General features: G+C 43.0%; 1 protein-coding gene across 4 annotated transcripts in view; it reads left to right on the top strand.

The window, feature by feature from the left end:
• brinp1 (bone morphogenetic protein/retinoic acid inducible neural-specific 1) overlaps positions 1-23,397 on the top strand; it is a 375,763-nt gene that overhangs the window by 97,876 nt on the left and 254,490 nt on the right. For all 4 annotated transcript variants that reach the window (XM_068012711.1, XM_068012712.1, XM_068012713.1 and 1 more), the window contains exon 2: positions 11,369-11,636. In XM_068012711.1, coding sequence (XP_067868812.1) covers positions 11,419-11,636 — 218 coding nt within the window. In that variant the 5' untranslated portion in view covers positions 11,369-11,418. The remainder of the gene's footprint in view (positions 1-11,368; positions 11,637-23,397) is intronic.

Raw genomic sequence — 23,397 nt, 5'->3', positions numbered from 1 at the left:
TAAATTTTGAAGATTTGTGTTTTAAAACTGAAAAAGATGGATGTTTCTTTTTACAAGGACCACTGAGAGGTCTGGATTGTAAACAATTACTGGAAGAATCAAGGAGTACTGAAAAAAAAAACCCTTGCTGGAAGGCACCTGTCTTCAAATACTTACCCAGCAGGGTTGTTTTTGACTTGGGGAAAGATGTTGACAAAGAGATGACAGGTCAAGATTTATAGGGGTCAGGAGGCTTGACTCTTGTGACATTGTTTTTGGTTTTGCTTTGGACAGTGAGTTGGGATATGGACAATATTACAAAAGACAGTTGGAGAAAACTTGCAAGGCAGCAAACCTCACCTCAGTCCTTTCCAGCTCTTTGAAAAAGCCTGCCAGTTTTCCATCTCTTGAGAAGCTGAGAAGCAAGTATAAGAAACTGCCTGAAACCCCAGTTACTGCATTTTCCCTGGAAAGCCTGCTGAAACCTATCTTCAGTGTCGCCTGACAAGAACTGTTCTGGGAAGATCCGCGTGACAGCAAAACCAGAAATGGCATCTTTTCATATCATCGTTTTTCTTCAAGAGTTGGCAAGTATTTTGGCCAACATCTCTAATTTTTTCCTGTTAACCAGTACATGTATGTGTGTGTGTGTATGAGAGGGGCTAAGGTAAAAAGGGAACTTCTATATTTCAATCTGTGTGTTTATGCTTTGCTGCATTACTGGTTAAGACTAGCTTTAATAAACTGATAATTTTGTTGTTTATTAAAGAAACCTGGTTGGTATGTCTTATTCTGGGATAAAAAAAGAGTCTATGATTGACCGTATTGGTAAGTGGGAAAATAATTAAATATATGTTGTGACCTGTGGAGAAGTGGAACTAGAATAAACAGTGCGCTCCTCCCGCCTTGGTCGTAACAGTGCAACACCAAGTTAATAGTCTTAGTGGCTCTGGACTAAGGAGGACAAAAACAATGAGACAAAGTTTCTGCTCCTGATCTCCACTCAGTCTGCTCTGCTGGAAGGTACCTGTGTTTGGCTTCAATGTCCTTTGTGGTCAAATGGACTGCAGACACTCGCTCCCTAAACTCATAGATAAAGAATGACCACATGGGTGAGGTACTGGAAGTGACTGCCTCCCATGTAGCTGAGCCCCTGCAAGGAGTCTGCTCCTTTAAAAGTGACTGAAGGGAGAGAGGACTGGAGTATCATGTGCACAACCTGAGAATGAGTGGCCCCACAGAATTTGAGGACTGAAAGTGGAGTATTCCAACCAATTGTTACCCAGCCACTGGGGCAGGTAATCTCAATATATATTAATACTGTTTTCAGTTTAAAAGCTCAAGATAGGATTATTTTAAACTGTCCTGTTCTCCTAAATCCCACTCACTGAAAAATCCTAGCTTTATCTCCTCTTTGCCTTGTTTTGTATCTCATTCTAATTTCAAGTCCTTCAAAAGAATTTTGTTGTTATTATACATTGTTCATGCTTATCTCTTGCAGCAATTGATTTTCATTGAAAACAAACTGTGCCTGCCAAGCCAAACCAAGCTGTTTTCTAGAAGCACCATGTTCGGCAGCCTGTGTCCCTCTGGACCCTGAGATCAGTGAAAGGGCAGGCTGCCAGGTTATAAAGACAAGAAAGAAAGATGGCATGGTCACATCACTAGTTATATTTTCTGCTGAATAATGTTTTTATTAATTAGGAATTATCAAAATTCAGCCACTAATAAGAAAGCTACATCAGAGAAGTTGGTGTTGCTGCAGATATCGGGCTAAATAATTGGGAATGTGAAAGATATTGTTTCTAAATGATCAACCATGAGGTACTTCAAGCTGATGTTTTATGTTACTGGCTTGTTTCTGTTTATGGTACATATGATGCAAAATCTCAGGTTAACCTGCAGAATGGCCCAATCTGGCAGAGATAAAGGCCTCGCTATTAAGAGCCCCAGTGACAGACAGGAAGAGTCATGGTGGGGGGTGGGGGCCGGGAGTGCGGGGTGGTTAAAAATTCAAAGCAGAAGCTTTCCTCTCCCACCCCTGTAAAGAATCCTTCAGCTACCCACCTCTGCTAATCATGGTGTCTTCCACCCACCACTATCACAAACTTCCCCCCTTGCTCCATCTTCAATCTCATGCTCCTTCCCTTCTTGCTGTTACTGTCTTGGGACAGCAAATCTTGAAGGTCATCTCAAGTGCTCGGGATAGATTTAATTTGATTCAAATACAAAACTCATCTGTCTCTTTTATAAAGCAAGTGTTTGATTGACTGTTTCAGCCCAAGCTTGACAGGAGTATTTTTTTTTATTTCCTGCGTGACAGTCTAAATACAAATGTTTGTTAATTTATTACCTCAGGTTGACTTGCTGTGACTAACAGTCATTTTGAGGCCATCAGAGATAAGGGGAAACCAGGGACTCTGTTGTAAATCAGTAGCTAAACATTACCTAATAGTAACTGGGGACCTTATTTGAGTCGAATTTTATATTCTGTATTAGCATAGGAGAAGGAAATGTATTATTTTCGATATCCAGAGGAGGCATAGTTAATTTTATAATTATTATAAATCTTTTCCTTGTTTTTGGCAGTGTTCACTTATCTGTTTATTTTGTCAATATATCGGTCTAGTTATTATAAGTCATGGTCTGATGGTGTTTACTTATCTGCATTCCAAATTCTAAGGAAGTTAAGTGGTGCCATGTAAGCCAAAATGCAGAGACAAGAGTTTTCAGTTTAACTCCTGGGCCTGTGACAGTTTCCTAGTTATTGGGCTAATTGAGACACACACAGAGACAGCCAGGGCTCACCTACGGGAACACTCAGTGATATTGAAGCTGAGAAAAAATATCTTGTGCAAAAAACTCTAACATAACATCTTGGAATGTTGCCTAGATTTGATGGAAACCCTCTTGTTCATAGTTCCTTGAATATGTGACAAAATTAAGATTTTTCTTTTTTGCTGGTGTCAGTTTTCCAGGTGTGTTGTACGCTATCCTATAGTTTCAGGCCAGGGAGGTCAGATCTCCATGTATGATTCACGAAAACGCGCACAGTCTGGAATCCCAGATTCACTCTAGCTGTGGTGCATGGCTTTGTGCAAATAGGAACCTCCCATACTTATGCTGTGGCTGTTAACCATGCGATCTCTCTGTAGCTATAAGGTGATTTTCAAAAAATCTACTCAGTTCGACTGGTGTCAGCTTGAACAAGTGACCATACTCTCATCTCTTGTATGCGTTTCTTTTTTTCATTCATGAGGTGTGGGAGTTGCTGGCAAGGCCAGCATTTGTTGCCCATCCGCAATTGCCCTTGACAACTGCGTGGCTTGATAGGCCATCTCCTAGGGCAGATTAAGACCCATTGCAGTGGGTCTGGAGTCACATGTAGGCCAGACCAGGTAATGATAGCAGATGTCCTTCCCGAAAGGACATTATTGAACCAGATGAGTCAAAGACTTGCAGGTTGATAGGTAAATTGCCCCTAGTGTAGGTAGGTGGTAGGAGAATGGTAGGGAATATGGGATTAATGTAGGATTGGTACAGATTCGGTGGGCCGAAGGGCCTGTTTCAGTGCTGTATCTCTCTATGACTCTATGAGATGGATTTTTACAATAATTAGTAGTTTCATGGCACCAATTAGCTTTCAATTTCAATTTTTAAAAAATTAATTAATTGAATTTAAATTCGATCAGCTGCTGTGGTGAGATTCGAACCCGTGACCCCAGGGCATTAGCCTGGGCCTCTAGATTACTAGTTCAGTGACATTGCTACTACATCACTGTCCACCCTCAAGGTCCTGGAGCACATAACCTGGCTAACACTTGTGTTCAGTATTGAGAGAGTTGAGCATTATTGGAGGTGTCATCTTTCAGAGCTGATGTTAAACCACAGCCCTGTCTCTCTATTCAGATGAATGTAAAATGCCCCAAGGCACTATTTGAAGAGGAGGATAGCATTTATCCCTGGGCCAACAGATTGGTCATTTAGATTGATGTTTTTTGTGGGACCTTGCGAAGGGCAAATTGCCTACCTACTTACATACGTAACAACAGCAACTCCACTTCATAAGATAATTCATTGCCTTTGAAATGCTTTGGGCCAATCTAAAAATGTGAAAAGCATGATACCAATAGAGGTACTTTTCTTAGTTCATCATTGTACAACATTGAGCACTTGGCAATCTACAGAATATTGAGCTAGACCTGAATAGCACTCCATTAGCATTTTGACTGCTCTGGTATGGGAGTCAGGCCACAGAAGTACATTCTGGGTTGGGAGGTTGATGATGGGATGTATTTGAATCAATGTGTCTAGTATGTATGTGCACTGGGTGCATTTAACTCAGTGACTTGTGTAATCAAGGATAAATCTTTTCAGCATGTGGATGCAATCAGCTGTTTGACTTTGCCAGCTTTAAGTGTTAACAGGGAAGAGGCGTTTTATTACTTTGCGATATGTTCAGACAGCCCTACAGTGCAGTAAAACCATTTGCTGGGTGTAGAAGCCTATCTGCAGGTGCAGTAAATCTGAGCAAAGCTCTCTTGTTTGCTGTGGTGAAATTGTAAGAGTCTTTCTGTGGAACAAATATTGAATGATTTATTTCAGCCCTTGAAGTGCTCGTGTTTCAAGAAATCCATTGAAAAAGTGAGAGATTTTAGACAGACTAGACTGGGCCAGGCTTAAAGGGATAAAGGGGTAATGACAGGGCCCCACAGGTTCAGGGTTAACATAGACCATTACTCATGGATTTAAGGTTATATTTAAAAGGGCATGGTCATTGAATGTAATGACTTGCAGAGCATTTCAGTTTGGAAAATAATCAAGAAAGGATAGGAGGATGAAGTTGCTGTTCTGTCCTTGTTCAGGTCACCCCCAAATGCACCTGTGCACTGTGGTAACAAAAATGTAAAGTGACTACACTTGCAATGGCAAAATTATGAAAATGCGACCGATTTACTTAACAAACCAGAGCAGCTGTGAGTAGCTACACTTTTATCACTGCTGGGGAGAGACTGTCACAAAGTGTATTCCACCCTAAATCTCTCTGAAGAACAAAAAAACCAGACAGCAGAAAGCCTTGAAGGCACACTTTGGATCCCAAATGAACGTAACCTATGAACGGTATGTGTTCAATATTAGGGCCCAAGGTAAAAAAAGAGTCCATTGATCAATATTTGACTGCATTAACACAGCTCATAGAATCCTGTGAATTTGCAGAACTAAAAGATGATACAATTAAAGACAGGATTGTAAAACAGACCAGACCTTGCATTATTCTGATAGACATTCTAGGCCGAAAGGGCAGAAAGATCAGAGACAAAGGGCAGGATGCAAATACTGCGGAGCACATCATTCACAGGAAAAGAAGCCATGTCCAGCATAGAGAGAGCAGTGTTCTCACTGCAAGAAGCTGAATCATTCTGCACGTGCTTGGCTGGCAGGAGGCTCAACAGGCAGGTACAGATGGCCACTGGAGAGACATCAGCCGAAGATTCTGATGAATCACTATACAACATACAACGGGTTAGTTCAGACAGGTCGGTCAGTGATAAACGGTTTGTGACTGTTGGAATGATGACTGCAGAAGGAAAATAGCAAGTTAGCATAAAGTGCCAGATAAAAACTGGTGTGTCATGCATCAGGACCTTCACAGATGTGTGAGAAATGGCTCAACGTGGCGATCCAAAAATGAAACCCTCAAAAGGAAAGCTGAGGGTATATGATGGCACCATACTAGTGCCAAAAGGGCAAGTTACTCAGAGCCCATTGAATGATAAGACCGAAGATCTGGAGTTCCAAATCATAGATGGAAAGCAAAAGTCACTCATCTCAGCAGAAGCAAGTCTAAAGCTTGGACTGGTAACCCTCAATGTACAAAAAGAGAAAACCCAGGAGATGGCCTGCAGGTGCAGGCCAGTCGCAAGGTGACGCGAGTCATACAGGCGGTGAGGAAGATCTGGCAGTCGTCTGCTCAAGCACCCGAGGTGGAGGCTGTGGGGAAGGAGCGCTTAGATTCCACAGAGCGGGCAGACAAATCAAGGTGAAATGGCAAAAAGCCAAATTTCATTTTGACAAAACTGCTAAACCATTGCCAGAATTGAGCATTGGAGAGCCAGTCAGGGTACAAACCTTCAACTTGCTCAACAAGAGTGGCAAGTGGCAACTTCGGACTTCCATAGAGCAGTTGTCACCTCGATCAGATGCGGTGGAAATGAAGGACCAGAGATACCGTCACAACCACAAGCACACACACACAACTGGAGAAGCTGTTCCTTCACGGCAGGCGGCCGATCAGGAAGATAAGAACTCACCAACTGCACAGACCACAAAACAACCATTCAGCCCGAGAGGTCCACAGCACCCCAACAATGGAATGGAACAACAACAGTTACCGCGGCAAGAAGTGGCAAGGGAACAAAACTCGCCGGACAAGGAAAATCAAACAGATGAGCAACCATCAGCAACGCGCACCATTAAGAGACCGGCACGATTTAATGACTCTGTGTGCAGTGTATGTGCAGAGACTGACAAGAATGACAAACTACTAATACATGAGAACAGTTGTGTGCATAGTGGGTAACTTGGGAAACTCACAGTATCAATGATGATGCATGCAATATTTTTTGTTTTTGTTTGCATGAACAGATGGATATTTGGGATAGAAAGGCAGTACTGTACCAATGTGCCTGCTGGCTTGCTGTAGTCATGTGAGCTCTACCATGAGGTATGCTGACTGCGGGCAGCCATTACAGTCAGATTCATTAAAGACCCAGTATACACCTGACCTGTATCCTGTGAGCTCGTAACAATGGGAGTCTCTTTCGCGCTCTTGCCCCCGCCCCCATTTCAGTGTCCACACTCCAGACTCTGCCTGTTGACTTTTGCATACTCCGGCTAAAATCAGAAACCCCGTTGAAGGAAATCATCCGCATCGCTGTCTCCAAGAGACCCACTGAACCAGTCCTTTACAGCTTCAAACTAAAAGCCCCGGGACCACCGAATTCAGCTAGAAGCCAGCCAAATCACCAAACTTCACAGACATTATACCCTTTTATTCTATGGACCCTAACTCAAACCAATCTACTTTTCCCCACTCTAATCTATCTGTGTGTGTGAACCTCTAGTGTGTGTGTGTGAAAGTTGGCGAGTAGTTTATTTTCCTTAGTTCGGTTTAAGTACAATAAAATCAACTTCTTTCTTTGTTCAACTCAATAAAACCTGTCCAATTGGTTCTTATGATCATAGCAAGTAAGTAATCAAACACCTACTGAATTGGCCAGCAGGACATCCACTTTAAAAAGGAATTAAACCTGTTGTAGTGAAACAAGGAGAGGGAAGCCCTTCAACCCCTCCTCACTTGACCATAACAGTGGCTATTTGTTGATCTCCACAAGAATTGTGAGTATTAGATGCATGATGATGACAAGATTGGATTTGACAATGATGTTCCATATGTTTGAATCATTTGTTAGTATACATTGTTCAGGCTCATGTGAGTAATGGTGGCTTGCTTCAGAGACTGCCCGTTAGCAAGCTAGTGAGAAACATAAAGGCAGACTGCAAAAGCTTCTTTAGGTATGTGAAAAGGAAAAGATTAGCTAGGACAAATGTGGGCACATCACAGGTGGAGACAGGAGAATTTATAGTGGAGCACAGGGAAATGGCTGAGAAACTAAGCAATTACTTTGTGTCTGTCTTCAGAGAAGAAGATACAGAAAATCTCCCAGAAATACTAGGGAACTAAGGGACTTGTGAAACTGAGTAACTGAAAGAAATTAGTATTGATAAAAGAGGTAGTACTCAAAAAAAAATTAACTGGATTTTAGGTTGATAAATCCCCTGGACCAGATGAGCTACATCCCAAAGTGTTGAAGGAGGTGGCTATGGAGATGATGGATGGTTATCTTAAAATTCTATAGATTCTGGAAAGGTACCTGCAGACTGGAAAGTAGAAAATGTAACCCCACTATTTAAGAAGGGAGGGAGAGGGAGTATGGAGAATTACAGACCTGTTAGTTTGACGTTAGTAGCAGGGAAAATGATATAATTTATTATAAAGGATGTGATAACTAGACACTTTGTAAAGAATGGTAAAATTGGACAAAGTCAACATGGATTTATGAAAGGGAAATCATGTTTGACAAGCCTGTTGGAGTTTTTTGAGGATGTTACTTGTAGCATAGATAAAGGAGAACCAGTGGATGTGGTGTATTTGGATTTTAAGAAGGCTTTTGATAACAGGAGGTTAGTAAACAAAATTAGAGCGCATGGGATTGGGGGTAATATACTATTATGGATTGAGAATTGGTTAACAGACAGAAAGCAGAGTGTAGGAAAAAAGGGTCATTCTCAGTATGGCAGGCTGTTACTCGTGGGGTACCGCAAGGATCAGTGCTTGGGCCACAGTTGTTCACAATCCATATAAATGATTTGGACGTGGGGCCAATTGTAAAATTTCCAAATTTGCTGATGACTAAAACTAGTGGGGAATGTAAGTTGTGAGGAAGATGCAAGGAGGCTTCAAGCAGACTTGAACAGGCTAAGTGAATGAGCAAAAACATGGCAGATGGAATATAATGTGATAAGTGTGAAGCTATCCACTTTGGTAGAAAAAAACAGAAAGGCAGAATATTTCTTAAATGGTGAGAGCTTGGGAAGTGTTGGGGTGCCCAAAAGGACCTGGGTGTCCTTGTTCATGAGTCACTAAAAGCTAGCATACAGGTGCAGCAAGCAATTAGGGAAGAAAATGGTATGTTGGCCTTCATCACAAGAGGATTAGAGTACAGAAGTAAACATGTCTTGCTGAAATTGTATCGAGCCTTGGTGAGACTGCACCTGGAGTATTGTGTACAGTTTTGATCTCCTTATCTAAAGAAGAATATACTTGCCAAAGAGGGAGTGCAACAAAGGTTCACCAGACTAATCGCTGGAATGGCGGGATTGTCTTTTGAGGAGAGGTGAGGAAACTGGCCTTGTATTCTCTAGAGTTTCGAAGAATGAGAGGTGATCTCATTGAAACTTACAAAATTCTTATAGGGCATGACAGGGTTGATGTAGATGGGATGTTTCCCCTGGCTGGTGAGTCTAGAATCAGGGGACATAATCTCAAAATAAGGGCTAGGCCATTTAAGACTGAGATGAGGAGGAATTTCTTTACTCAGAAAGTGGTGAATCTTTGGAACTCTCTACCCCAGAGGGCTGTGTAAGCTCAATCACTGAGCATGTTCAAGACAGAAATCAATAGATTTCTGGAGTCAATGACATCAAGGGATATGGAGATAGTCCAGGAAAGTGGCATTGAGGTAGATGATCAGTTATGATCTAATTGAATGGTGGAGCAGGCACTATGGGCTGAATGGCCTACTCCTGTTCCTATGTTAGAACCTAAACCCTTTCTGTCTTCAGGAGAACAGGAATTGAGTGGAGAAAATTGGATGGAGAATTTCAAGGAGGAGAGACATTTTACAACTATGATAAAATATAGAATGAATGAACAGCAGTTACGTTGTTGATTGGGGATATGTATATCTCTTGAATGTTATTTCAAGTTTTTTTTACTGCTTGTTTTGAACTAGCTATATTCTAGAGATCTATTTAAAATCAGTGCTATTCCTGTACCTGTGCCACCCAGTCACTCGGTGAACTCTTGCTTTGTCTGCTCGCATCTGTCACTTGTCTGGTTGCAGATGGCATTTTGCACCAAGCTACGTCTGAATTGCTGATCACCCAGTACAAAGCCACCTTTTTGGTCAGAACTAATCATTAGTTCATTGTCTGACTTCTGAACTATAATGTCCTGACATGGGAAGAAGTTCTAATTGGACATTTGGGATTTGTACTCAACAGTCAGAATTAATAATGCTGATGGATTTCTAATCTATTATAAGAGGTGACAGTGGTTTGCTATGCTCATTAAAGTGAATGTTGTCAACCTTTGAAATTCTTGGCCAGCTTTTTCCTTGGCTTAGTCAACATGTGACTTGATGACATAATGTGGGCTTGCAAATGTTACTGGAATGCAACAAAATGTAATTTAATGTTTGCACTTGTATCGGAACGAGAAATTAAGGTTTGACTGTTCTAGAGCCAAGTGATTGAAATTCTTTCTCCAAAACAACATTCCTTTTTTTTTGGCCAAGGGCCATCTCTGTAGGGGGTGGTGTGGGGGTGTGGTGGCAGGGCAGGGATTGAACGTTTGGTTGCTGCTTGCATCTTGTGTTGGGATGCATATATATATTTTCAGACCTGCTTGCAGAAGAAACTATTCTGTGTTAGTTCTGAAGACCAGAATAAATGTTTAGAGCACAGGAGGAGCTCTAGAGCAACCCAGAACTCATCCCTCCACCCTGCTTTCATCCCATTTCCCTGCAACTTCCTCTGCATTAAATACTTATCCAGTTTGCTTTTGAAAACCACAATGGTGTTCCCCAGTCACTGTGTGGCACAGCATTCCTCGCTTTTCTTTATGCAAAGGGTTGTTAAAGCAGTTTTCCTAACCTCTCTGCTTACTCTCATAGTGAACTTTTAAATTGATGGGCCCTACTAATTGACTTCCCAACCAGAGGAAATTGTCTTTCCCTTGAAAACCAATCCTTCATTATGTTTAAAAAATCTTTATTCAATCTCCACTTAGCCTACTCTGCTTAAGTGGAAACAGTCCCCAGATGCTCAGATCTCCATCGTTTCCTATCCCGTGCACGAGCTTGCAATCCGGAGTTGCTTTCAAATCTATGTTTTCTGATTTTCATTTCTGACCACTTGGTCTTCCTGGATGGTAGAGTAAGATCCTTTCAGGAAAAGAACATTGTGATCAACCAAGAGCTCCATCAAGCAGGAAAGCTGGTGATGTCAGCATTCAAAGTTGCATTTACCTTGATACTGTGTAGCTGGTGAGCTAAGAGCACCATCTAAACATTGGTGCAAGCTTGCGCCATAGTAACGACACATCTATGTAGCACTCCATTACTATTTCCAAGAAATTATGGTGTGAGTGATTGAGGTCTTTACTTAAACCACACCAAAATTTCATAATACTTTTGCACTGCTCTGATCATTCCCTTGCTGGAGCAGCTAATTATCGTAGGCCCTCCCCCAGTAAAGTCTAGTGAGGAGTTGAAAAGTTCAAGCTCTGCAATCCAGACAGAAGGTGAAAGGGGGACGTTATCGAGGCTTATATAATATTCAATGCTAAAGATAAAACAAACCTAGCCTATCACTTAAGCGTATCTAGACTGGAAGGAATATAGGTGAGTTCAAATGCAGTTGGTTGCTAAGCTGGAAGAGTTGAGGTGAACTTGATGTGAATGACCTTTTCTGTCCTCATCTTTTCTTTGCTGTTGTTCGTGCATTGCGAGATGTGTTAAAAATGCCTTCTATTATTCCCCTCTAGGACTCCACAGAATGGAGCAAGAATGAACGGAAAGTGGCTGAAAGAAAAGCATGAACTGGAGGTTTATTGAATTCATCTACTTACTGTTTATATGGGACCATATAACAGTAAAGCCCTCCCACCAGGATCCTACAGCCACCCAGAGCCATGTCACCAAGCAGTTTGATTGGCTTATATCGGACAGGGGTCCTTTCCACAACTCGAGGGGATATTTATCCTTTGTGGAAAGATATCGTCAAGGATTTACAACCAGATATAAAATATATAGGTAATTTTTATAACTTTATTAGTTATAATGAATGTGTGTTTTTTGTTTGGCATGCAGTGACTGAGAGGCTAGACATTGAGTAAACAAACTTGAGTGGTTATTTTTAATATTGCCAGGACCCACCATTTTGAAATTGTGACTCCAGATATCTTTTAGTTTGGACACAGTAAATAAGGTTTTGTGTGTAAAGAGACAAAACATAGTTTACTTACAAGCAAAACCTTATGCTGTATCAGGGTAAGGATTTCAGTCTTTGTCGGTTACACATGGCTTCAGCAGACTACTCTGTGCAGTACAGACCCCCTACAAATAGTTGGTCGGCATCCTTCCATCTACAAAAGATGATGGACACACAGCAAACTATCCATTTGGTTGGTGTCTTCCCTTGTTGTACCTTTACTAATGGTTGGGAAGGCCAATCCTTGAGAGGCAGGTTCTGCTGCAAGTGAAGCTGCCAAGTGACACTGTGAGTTGTTTGCAGCGTTGGTGCCTGTTGCCAAGCTGCTGTAGCAACTGGCCATTATGGTAGTGCACACCAGTCCACAGGATGTGTCGCCATTTCTCTCGTTCACCAGCTAGTGACTCCCAGGTGCGTTAGTCGACATCTTGGGCCTTCATTTCAGGCTTGCAAGCATCCTTCAAATGGAGATTTGGGTGTCCCACTGGTCATCTGGCCCCAGCTACTTCATCATCTGGAAGGTCCTTGGCTTTGTGACTGTCTTCCATCCTGCGGAAGGGTCCACTCCCCCTTCAAATAAAAGCATTCGAAATCTCAACCCTTAGATAAAAGGCACAAAGGGCTGCCTTGCATTTGATATGAATTTAGCTACCATTCAGTTTTTTGCAGTCCAATTGAACGTGAGCTTTTGAATTCACTTTAGACATTGAGGCTTTCAGTTGCTGGCAGCATTTTGAAGATGATGAAAATATGAGTTGACTTGTACATTTACTGGGTGCCAATGTTTACATAAGATTTTTTCTCTTCTAAACGCACTGATGATCTACCGTGTATGAGCTTAAAAAGGAATGCAAGCTGTTAGAGTTTTCTGTTTCTGTCTTCCCTGTTATTTGACTCCCGATGGCTCTGAAACCAGCCTGGTGCCATGGTTCGGGACATCTGCTCAGGGCTGGAGAGGAACTTACAGTAGGAGGGGGAGGATCCAGTTGTCATGGTCCATGTAGGTACCAACGATATAGGCAGGTCAAGGAAAGAGGTTCTGCATAGTCAGTATGAGGAACTAGGTGCCAAATTAGGAAGCAGAACCTCAAAGGTAATAATCTCTGGATTATTACATGAGCCATGTGCAAATTGGCATCGGGCAAATATGATTAGAGAAATTAATGCATGGCTCCAAGACTGGTGTGGTAGAAGTGGGTTCTGGTTCGTGGGGCACTGGCACCAGTACTGGGGTAAGTGGTGGCTGTACTGTTGAGATGGTCTACACCTGAACCGTGCTGGAGCTGGTACTCTAGTGAGCTGCATAACTAGGGAAGTAGAGATGGTTTTAAACTGAATAGTGGGGGGGCAAGTGATCAAATTTGGGAGGATATGGTAAATCAAGGAGCAGAGACAAGGCAAGAGAGAAAGGTATTAATATGGGAAATGATAAACAGACTGCAACAGGAAGGGACAGAGCGTACATATCTAAGAGTAAATCAACAGATAAGACTAGAGGTTACAAAAATAATAAAAGGACCAAACAAAAAGCTCTGTATCTGAATGCATGTAGCATTCAAACAGAACAGATGAACTGAGAGCGCAAATAGAAATAAATAAGTATGATCTGATAGCCATTGCAGAAACATGGCTGCAGGACGACATAGATTGGGACCTGAAAATCGAAGGGTACCTGGCATTTAGGAAGGACAGAAAGCTAGGAAAAGATGGAGAGGTAGCTCTGTTAATTAATGATGGTATTAGCACAATAGAGATGAATGACCTAAGTTCAGGAGACCAGGATGTAGAAGCAGTTTGTGTAGAGATGAGAAATCATAAAGGCAAGAAGTCACTTGTGAGAGTGGTGTACAGGCCACCTAACATTAACCACACTGTAGGACGGGTTGTAAAGGAAGAAATAATGGCAGCTTGTCAGAAAGATACAGCGATAATTATGGGGGATTTTAACCTACATATAGACTGGAAAAATCAGAAGGGCAGAGGTAGCTGAGATGAAGAGTACATAGAATGTTCTTGGGATAATTTCTTGGAACAATACGTTTTGGAGCCAACCAGAGAGCAGACTATAATAGACCTGGTATTGTGCAATGAGATAGGATTAATTAATGACCTCATAGTAAAGGTGCCACAATGTAGCAGCGATCATAATATGACTGAATTTTACATTCAGTTTTAGGGAGAGAGGAGTGGATCCAAGATTAGTATTAAATAAAGGCAATTATGAGGGCATGAAAGCAGAGCTAGCTAAAGTGAACTGGCAAATCAGGTTAAGGGATAGGTCAATGGAGATGCAGTGGCAGACATTTAAAGGGATATTTCAGAATACACAGAATAGATACATTGTAATGAGAAAGAAAAATTCCAACTAAAACGTTAAAGATAGTATCAGACTTAAAGAAAAAGCATATAATTGCCCAAAGGTGGGAGGCAGGTCAGAAGATTGGACAGAATATAAAAAACAGCAAAGAATGACTGAAAGATTGATGAGGAAGGTAAAATTAGAGTATGAGAGAAAGCTAGCTAGAACTATGAAGGCAGATAGTAAGAGTTTCTATAGATATTTAAAAAATAAAAGAGTTAACAAAGTATGTGTTAGTCCTATCGAAAGTGAGTCTGGGGAATTAATAATGGATAATAAGGAGATGGCAGATTAATTGAACAGATATACTGCATCAGGCTTCACTATACAGGATACAAGTAACATCCCAGTATTAGCTGCAAGTCAGGAAATGGAAGGGAGGGAGGAACTCAAGAAAATTACAATCACCAGGGAAGTGGTACTGAACAAATTGTTGGAGCTGCGGGCTGACAAGTCCCTGAGTCCTGATGGACTTCATCCTAGGGTGTTAAAAGAAGTGGCGAGTGAGATTGTTGATGCATTAGTTTTAATTTTCCAAAATTCCCTAGATTCAGGGAAGGTTCCGCTAGATTGGAAAATAACAAATGTCACTCCTTTATTCAAAAAGGGAAGGAGACCGAAAGCAGGAAACTACAGGCCAGTTAGCTTAATATCTGTCTTAGGGAAAATGTTGGAAGCTATTATTAAAGATGTTAGAGCAGGGCATTTAGACAAATTCAAGGTAATCAGGCAGAGTCAACATGGTTTTCTGAAAGGTGAAATCATGTCTAACCAATTTCTTGGAGTTCTTTGAGGGAGTTACATGTGCTATGGATAAAGTGGAACCTGTGGATGTATTGTACTTAGATTTCCAGAAGGCATTTGATAAGGTGCCACATCAAAGGTTATTGCAGAAAATAAAAGCTCATGGTGTAGGGGGTAACATATTGGCATGGATAGAAGATTGGCTAGCTAACTGGAAACAGAGAGGAGGCATTAACGGGTCATTTTCTGGTTGGCAAGATGTAACGAGTGGTGTCCCACAGGGATATGTGCTGGGCCCTCAACTTCTTACAATTTATATTAATGACTTAGATGCAGGGACCAAAGGTATGGTTGCTAAATTTTCTGATGACGCAAAGATAGGTAGGAAAGTGACTTGTGAAGAGGACCTAAGGGGGCTACAAAGGGATATAGATAGGTTAAGTGAGTGGGCAAAGACCTGGCAAATGGAGTATAATGCGGGAACGTGTGAAATTGTCCACTTTGGCAGGAAGAAAAAAAAAGAAACAGATTATCTAAATAGTGAAAGATTCCAGAGCTCTGAGATGCAGATGGATCTGGGTGTCCTAGTGCATGAATCGCAAAAGGTTAGTATGCAGGTACAGCACGTAATTGGGAAAGTTAATAGAATGTTATCGTTTATCGCGAAGAGAATTGAACACAACAGTAGGGAGGTTATGCTTCAGCTATACTGGGCATTGGTGAGACCACATCTGGAGTACTGTGTACTGTACTAGTCTCCTTATTTAAGGAAGGATGTAAATGCGTTGGAGGCAGTTCAGAGAAGGTTTACTAGACTAATATCTGGAATGGGCAGGCTGTCTTATGAGGAAAGATTGGACAGGCTAGACTTGTATCAGCTGGAATTTAGAACAGTAAGAGGCGACTTGATTGAAACATATAAGATTCTGAGGGGGCTTGACAGGGTGGATGTGGAAAGGATATCTCCCCTTGTGGGAGAATCTAGAACTAGTGGTCACTGTTTAAAAATAAGTGGTTGCCCATTTAAGACAGAGATGAGGAGAGATTTTTTCTTTGAGGGTCATGAGTCTTTGGAATTCTCTTCCTCAAAAGGTGGTGGAAGCAGAGTCTTTGAATATTTTTAAGGCAGAGGTAGATAGATCCTTAATAAGTAAGGGGGTGGAAGGTTATTGGGCGTATGTGTTCATGTGGAGTAATCAGTTCAGCCATGAACTTATTGAAAGGCGGAGCAGGCTCGAAGGGCCGACTGGCCTACTCCTGCTCCTAATTCATAGGTTCGTATGAGTTTCAGATTGAGTGAGGGAATGGGACAAGATATAACCAACATAGGAATGGTAACTAATTTTTTATTTCTGTCTTAATTCTACATTTTATGATATTAGAATGTAGAGCTGCAATGCTAGTTTAACCATTAGGTGGAGTGCTAGCCAGTCTTCTGCAGAATGTGGAATCAGTTTTTGTGTGCTCCATATGCAGGTTGAAATAAAGCTAGTTGAAACCCTGTCTGTTTTAGTTTATCCTGGTGAAACACAATGCCTGTTTTGCTTAGAATTCAGTCATTTTGAGTCGAATATTCTTGAGTCATTATTTTGCGAGGTGAGATCAGCATTTTACAGAGGAACATAAAATTGAATCATCAGATAGAGAACTGAACAATCTGGGAGCTGTCAATTATGTGTAATATATGTCAAGATTTTTAGTGCTTTGTTCAAGGTGGGAAAATTAGCAGGCAGGAAAGAATGGATACTTTCTGAGGACAATTAAATTTTTTCAAAAATATAATTTTGAGCCTTTGGAATTAGAAAGTAGTGATGAGGGTAAGTGAGCAAATGAGAACAGGCCATGTCACCCTAAGGCAAGCCTGTTATAGGGGCAGAATAGGCCTCAGGATCACAGCTTGAGCTCTGATATTCTGCTTCTGAAGAAAGTTCATAGAATACCTTAAGCAGTATAGATTTCACATCACAGAACACAGAAGACAGAGAGAGAGGCAATTAACCTTTAGTTTACAGATGCTGAAACAAAATGGTGGCCTAGGTTACCCAACAAACAGTATAGGATAGTCAGCTCTGATTGGGCGTATACCTGGAGGCTTCATTACAAGACTTCTCGCCTCCAGTGGTTCCACAGTCAAATAGATTTTTTTTTCACCATTTCCAAGCGTTCTATAATTAATGAACTAAAGTGTTCAATGCCCTTACGATTTTTATCTTGGATTGTTCACAGCAGTGTCCTGGAGACTCTGGGGCAATCCTACATGGTTGACAACTCTCGGCCAATGTAAAGAAACAAGTCAAAACCATGACCAGAATTTTGCTGGGCAACGAGGGGTAGAGGTCTAGCTGCTGTCGGAATCCCAGACATGGGGACAGTTGTAGGCATTCCCCTTGGAATACAACATGACTGGGAGAATGAGCAGAGGCCACGTAGACAAGGACAAGCAGCCAGAAGATGGAGGAGAAGGGCTTTCAGCAGGGGAGCCATATCCACCGAGAGTGTTCAGGGAGCAATTCTCCGACTTGAACCTCAATGAGGAACAATGGGCAGAATTTTTGGGCCCTGCTGAGGTCAGGAAAGGAGGCGGCCGGGGTGCCAGTTTCACAACCCTATTCCCGGTACCGATCGTTTTGGCCAAGACAGGTTTGAGGCCCAACAAGGCTACCCACCACCGTAAGGCAGGAAGACAATTAAGCTCATTAGAGCCTTGTTAAGGGCAGTCAATGGAGTTTGGTTGGGTTTTTTCCATGCCATCCAGTTTCCTGACGTGAAGGTGGGGGAGCAGTTTAACTGCCTGGAGCTGTGTCTTGAGTTGAGCACCCAATGGCAGGCTACCCTGCAGAGGTATTCTACCATCCCCTCACCAAAGTGGTGGCCAGGCCGCTTTTCCTAATTTTAATCTGAATTTTTAAAAAAGTTGGTGAGTGGGCATGTTTCTGCTGAAGCGCCTTCTCAGTTACTTACCCTGTACTGCAGGCTGCTATTACTGGAAGGCCTCTGATTGGGCCTCCAGTTTCGAGATCCTTTCTGCCACCCTTATTGCACAGAGAACCTGTCTCCATGACAATTAAGGGGCGCTTCTGTCAAAATCCCAAGTCCATGGCTGTTTACCTCTGGGGTGGGTTTGGAACCTGAAAACAGACCTGGCTCCGAAGCAAAAATTCAGCCTTATCTGTCAGATGTCTATGCTTCAGTAAAGACGCCCTCGCTGAAATCTGTCAGCTGCTGCAACCACCAGTGCAACCTCTGAGCAGGGCAAGGACCACATTGCCAGTGGCTGTGAAGATGACCGTGGCCATGAACTTTTTAATGCCTGGCTGCTTCCAGGCTGGAACTGGAGATATTTGCACCATTTGACATTCACCATTGCTCAAGGGAGGTCACTGGTTCTCTTTATTCAGAGACAGCTAACTACGTTTCATACTCTCTTGCCAGAGACCAGCAGTCAGAGCAAACCTGCAGATTTGAAAGGATTGCAGACTTCTCCATGCTGTAGACTGCCATTGACTGCTTGCACATGGCATTGTGGGTGCCACATGTCGACTCAGTCATATACCGAAAGGGATTCCATTTCCTCATCATCCATTCAGTGTGTGACCACTGGCAGTGAACCATGCAGGTCGATGCCGGTATCATGACACCAGTTGTGATGTCTTCATTCTTCAGTCAGCTGTGCCATCTACATTTGAGCTACCAGGGCAAACCAGAGGTTTGCTATAGGGTGATAATGGCTCTCTGCTGATGATATGGCTGATGACTCCAGTGCGCAACCCAGGCACACATACACGGTTTACACACAATGACAGCCATGCTGCTGTATGAAATGTGATTGTGTAGACCATTGGCATGCTGAAACAATGCTTCCACTTGACCTCCCTGGAGGAGCTCTGCAGTATTCAGCTGAGTGGGTGTCATAATTCGTGGTGGTCTGCTGCATGCTGCACAACCTCACCATCATGAGGGGACAGCCCTTGCATTCAGCTGTGTGGCGGGCAGCTGAGGAGCAGGAGCAAGCGAACAGTGAGGAGGAGGGAAAGGAAGGAGGAGGCAACCTAGAGAGCCCCTTTCTGCCTGAGCTGTCTGTGAAAAACTAATTCAATTGCAATACCAGTAACCGCATCCCCAGTTCTCCATTCACCAACAGTTCCCCATTCGTCAACAGTTCCATGCCTTACCTTCCCTCTGCCACTGATTATCACAGTGTCGACTTGGACACAATGCAAAAATAAAAGTCACCACAAAATAAACATTCTAAACTAAATTTATAAATGAAATCTTTCCATATTGAATACAAAAGTCAACTGATTACCTTTGTACATCCCCTTAGTCCCTGTCTTCCGTGTGCTTTTGTCTGCCTTAGTGCTCCTATGCAGTGCTACCCCTGTGGCTACAGCATAGCTGGTGGACATCTGATGATTTCTTTTCCCCAGTGAAGGAGACTGCAGATGGCCTGGCAGGATGACCCCGAGCAGCTCTGGGAAGGTCCAGCTGTGGACACCACCATCTCAGCATGGACGGATGATTGCTGGACTGCTGTGGCATTCTCCAAGCACTTTTGAACACTGGTATTGCACAGCCACAATGGCAGCAAGCTGACTTTGCTTGTAGTCTGAGATTCCATTGCAACACTCGGATGTTGTCAGGCTGCTGCTTGTGCTGCAACACAAGTTGCAATATCAGCCTTCAGACACCACATCATGCCTGGGCCCACAAACGTATGAATGAAGTTGGCCACCACTTCCATGCTGGAAAAGGATAGGCTCCAAGTTCTGTGTAAAAGCCCTGTGCTAAGTTGGTGCCAGACTCCTCCACACTCCTTGACATTCAGCTTTCAGGCAAGCTTCCCAATGCACCAAGCATTTAGTTGCGTATAACCATCAGTGTTCTTCTGTCGGCTGCCCCATCAAAGTCCTCATCTGCGTTCTCTGCAAGAGAACCTGTGTGTTATCTCACCCTCTACTGAGCTGGTGCCTGCACTGCCCTCATCCCCTGCCCTGGCTACAGGTCACTCATGCCCAATGTCTCACCATGTGCGGATCCCACCTCTAATGTATCCTTAAAGAACGCACAGTGTTAGTATCTGAGATGGTGGCTGAGAGTGTGAAATCTAGTGATGGTGGTTACTTCTTCAGCATTGCTGTTGTCTATTGCCCCCGATGCCTAACCACATTACACCTCTTGGTAACTGAAAGGAAACAGGCACATCAGTAAGGTTATGGTGAGGGGAGGGATGAAAGTATAGATATAGTGCCTTTGACGTAGTAAAATGTCCCATGGCACTTCACAGGAGCATTATAAAACAAAAGATGATACCGAACCACGTTAGGAGCTAATAGTTCAGATGACCAAAAGCTTGGTCAAAGGGGTAGGTTTTAAGGAGTGTCTTAAAGAAGGAGAACGAGGTCGAGAGGCAGAGGGGTGTGGGAAGGTGTTCTGGAACTTTTTTTGATTCGTTCATGGGATGTGGGCAGCATGCCAGCATTTATTGCCCATCCCTAATTGCCCTTGAGAAAGTGGTGGTGAGCTGCCTTCTTGAATCACTGCAGGCTATGTGGGGTAGGTACACCCACAGTGCTGTTAGGAAGGGAGTTCCAGGATTTTGACCCAGCGACAGTGAAGGAACGGTGATACAGTTCCAAGTCAGGGTGGTGTGTGGCTTGGAGGGGAACTTGCAGGTGGTGTTCCCATGTATTTGCTGCCCTTGTCCTTCTAGTTGGTAGAGGTTGTGGGTTTGGAGGTGCTGTCTAAGGATCCTTGGTGAGTTGCTGCAGTGCATCTTGTAGATGGTACACACTGCTGCCACTGTGTGTTGGTGGTGGAGGGAGTGAATGTTTGTGGATGGGGTGCTAATCAAGCGGGCTGCTTTGTCCTGGATGGTGTTGAGCTTCTTGAGCGTTGTTGGAGCTGCACCCATCCAGGCAAGTGGACAGTATTCCATCACATTCCTTACTTGTGCCTTGTAGGCGGTGGACAGGCTTTGGGGAGTCAGGAGGTGAGTTATTCGCTGCAGGATTCCTAGCCTCTGACCTGCACTTGTAGCCACGGTATTATATGGCTACTCCAGTTCAGTTTCTGGTCAGGATGTTGTTAGTGGGGGATTCAGCGATCTTAATGCCATTGAATGTCAAGGGGAAATGGTTAGATTCTCTCTTGTTGGAGATTGTTATTGCCTGGCACTTGTGTGGCCAAGGCAAGTGAAGGTGCGGCCAACAATGGTGGAGAGTTTAAAATCAGGGATACACAGGAGGCCAGAATTGGAGGAGCGTAGGTATATTAGAGATAGGAAGGGGCAAGGCCATGGAGGGATTTGAAAACAAGGATGAGAATTTTAAAATCAAGACGTTATTTGACTGGGAGCCATTGTAGGTCAGCGAGCACAGGGGTGATAGGTGGACAGAGTTTAATGTGAGTTCATATACAGGGAGCAGAGTTTCGGATGGCCTCAAGTTTACGGAGGGTAGAATGTGGGAGACCAGCCAGATTGCATTGGAATAGTCAAGTCTAGAGGTAACTAAGGCATGGATGAAGGTTTCAGCAGCAGATGAGTTGAGACAGGGCGATATTAGAGGTGGAAATAGGTGATCTTAGTGATGGTATGGCTATGAAGTCAGAAGTTCATCTCGGGGTCAGATGTGACACCAAGGTTGCGAACAGATTGGCTTAATCTCAGATTGTTGCCAGGGAGAGGGATGTAGTCAGTAGTGAGGGAACAGTGTTTGAAAATGATGGCTTTAGTCTTCTTAATATATAATTGGAGGAAATTTCTGCTCATCCAGTACTGGATGTCAGAGAATTAGTCTGATAATTTAGCAACAGTGGAGAAGTCTAGAGAGGTGGTGGTGAGTTAGAGCTGGGTGTCATCAGCCTGCATGTGGAAACTAATGCTAATCAGAAGAAAGTGTGGGATGAAGGGGAATTGGAATGTGAGAAGGAGGATTCGATATTGAGATAGGGCCATCATTAATGTTTTTAAGCTCCCCTGCTGGCTGCAGCCTCATTAGCAATCATTCCAATACTGGCAAGCACTATCTCCACCATTGGGGTTAAGACATGCAAAGTCATCTACTGCCTGCAGTTATGCATCACCTTGTCCTATAAGAGAGAGGGAATTGCTTCAGAGTGTTGTACAATTTGTTTGAGTGATGTGAATGTTATAGTTAACTATCTGCCAGTCTGTGCAAGCTCAAAAATGTGTGTCTGAGGCTTGCAGCAGTGCTAAGCGTGTGAGGCTGAGGTGAACCATATGAGTCCTGATTATAGAAATTATTGGTAGGGGGATTGGTGGGGCTGTTGTGAATTGAGCAGAGTGTGAGGATAATGGCTCAATTGGTAGGATATGGCATTTGAAGATGCAATCACTGATCTTGATTACTTGTGTGAGGACATTGAACATTTTGTGGCACTGAACTCAGGTCCTCAGGACAGGACTCCTGGCATTCACCTCCACAACTATCTGATCCCTCTGCCTGTCAACTGTTTGTTTGAAGGGCTCCCTGTGGATGAAGGACTCCTTTCCATTTACTCCACCAAGACCTCCAGTGCAGTGTGCAAAAACCTTGAAGCCCACTTTCTCCCCTGTTATGTCATTGGTCTCAGTTTCCCAGGACAGATTCACTTCCTGCATGACTCCCAGCACACCTTCTTCAGCCACAGTGCACTTTCCTTTTAAGTGATGCAGGCTAGCTTTAAGAGGTGTAATGAAGTTACAATTTCAGACTGCTGCTGATTTGTGCAGCCAATGAACAGCATGATCGGCACTGGCTGCATGAAGAAATCATACTGCCAGGCAGCATGAAGTTTATGTGCAGTCTGCATTTCAATCAAAAGGTTGGCGGGGGCGGGGGGTGGTGGGGGAGGCGGGTGGAGAGAGACAGGTTCATTGTGCACTGCGATCCTGGTGCACATTTTCAGGGTTTAGCTCCACCTTGAGTTTGATCACTTACATTGTCAGACACTGTTGGTAATACTGTGTCAGGGTACCAATGATAGATTATTAAGTTGAAACCACAATGTGTGTTTTACGGAAATTGTTCAAAAGTACAAAACAGTCATATTCCCATCCTAAGTTGTTCACAAAGAGGGCAAACTTTGAGATTTGTACTGCAGAATAAGTGGCTTAAGAGGCACTTAGCAATGAAGTAATGGAGTGATAATTACACCCCTGACATTTGCACAGTTATAAATTCATACCTGCTAGACATTCATTAATGTTACTCCATTACACGCTTTAATTTTTCTTCTAAAATCAATGTTAGATACTCTGAGGCAATGTATAGTCATAATTAAGAACTTGGCGACATGCATTATTGTGATTAATGCTTTTCTAAATTGGATTTAGAATCAGCAATGTGCACTGAGTGTTCATTACTGAGTGTAGTACTTAGGGCTGAATTTTCAGTGCCCCAAAGTTGAGAATGGAGGTGGGGTGGGGGTGGGGCTAAAAATAGCAGTGCCTGGTAGCGTGGCAATTTAAAAACACCCTT

This window comes from Heterodontus francisci, chromosome 32 (assembly GCF_036365525.1).
Source record: "Heterodontus francisci isolate sHetFra1 chromosome 32, sHetFra1.hap1, whole genome shotgun sequence".
NCBI lineage: Eukaryota > Metazoa > Chordata > Chondrichthyes > Heterodontiformes > Heterodontidae > Heterodontus > Heterodontus francisci.
This window is presented reverse-complemented; position numbering and strand designations above follow the sequence as displayed.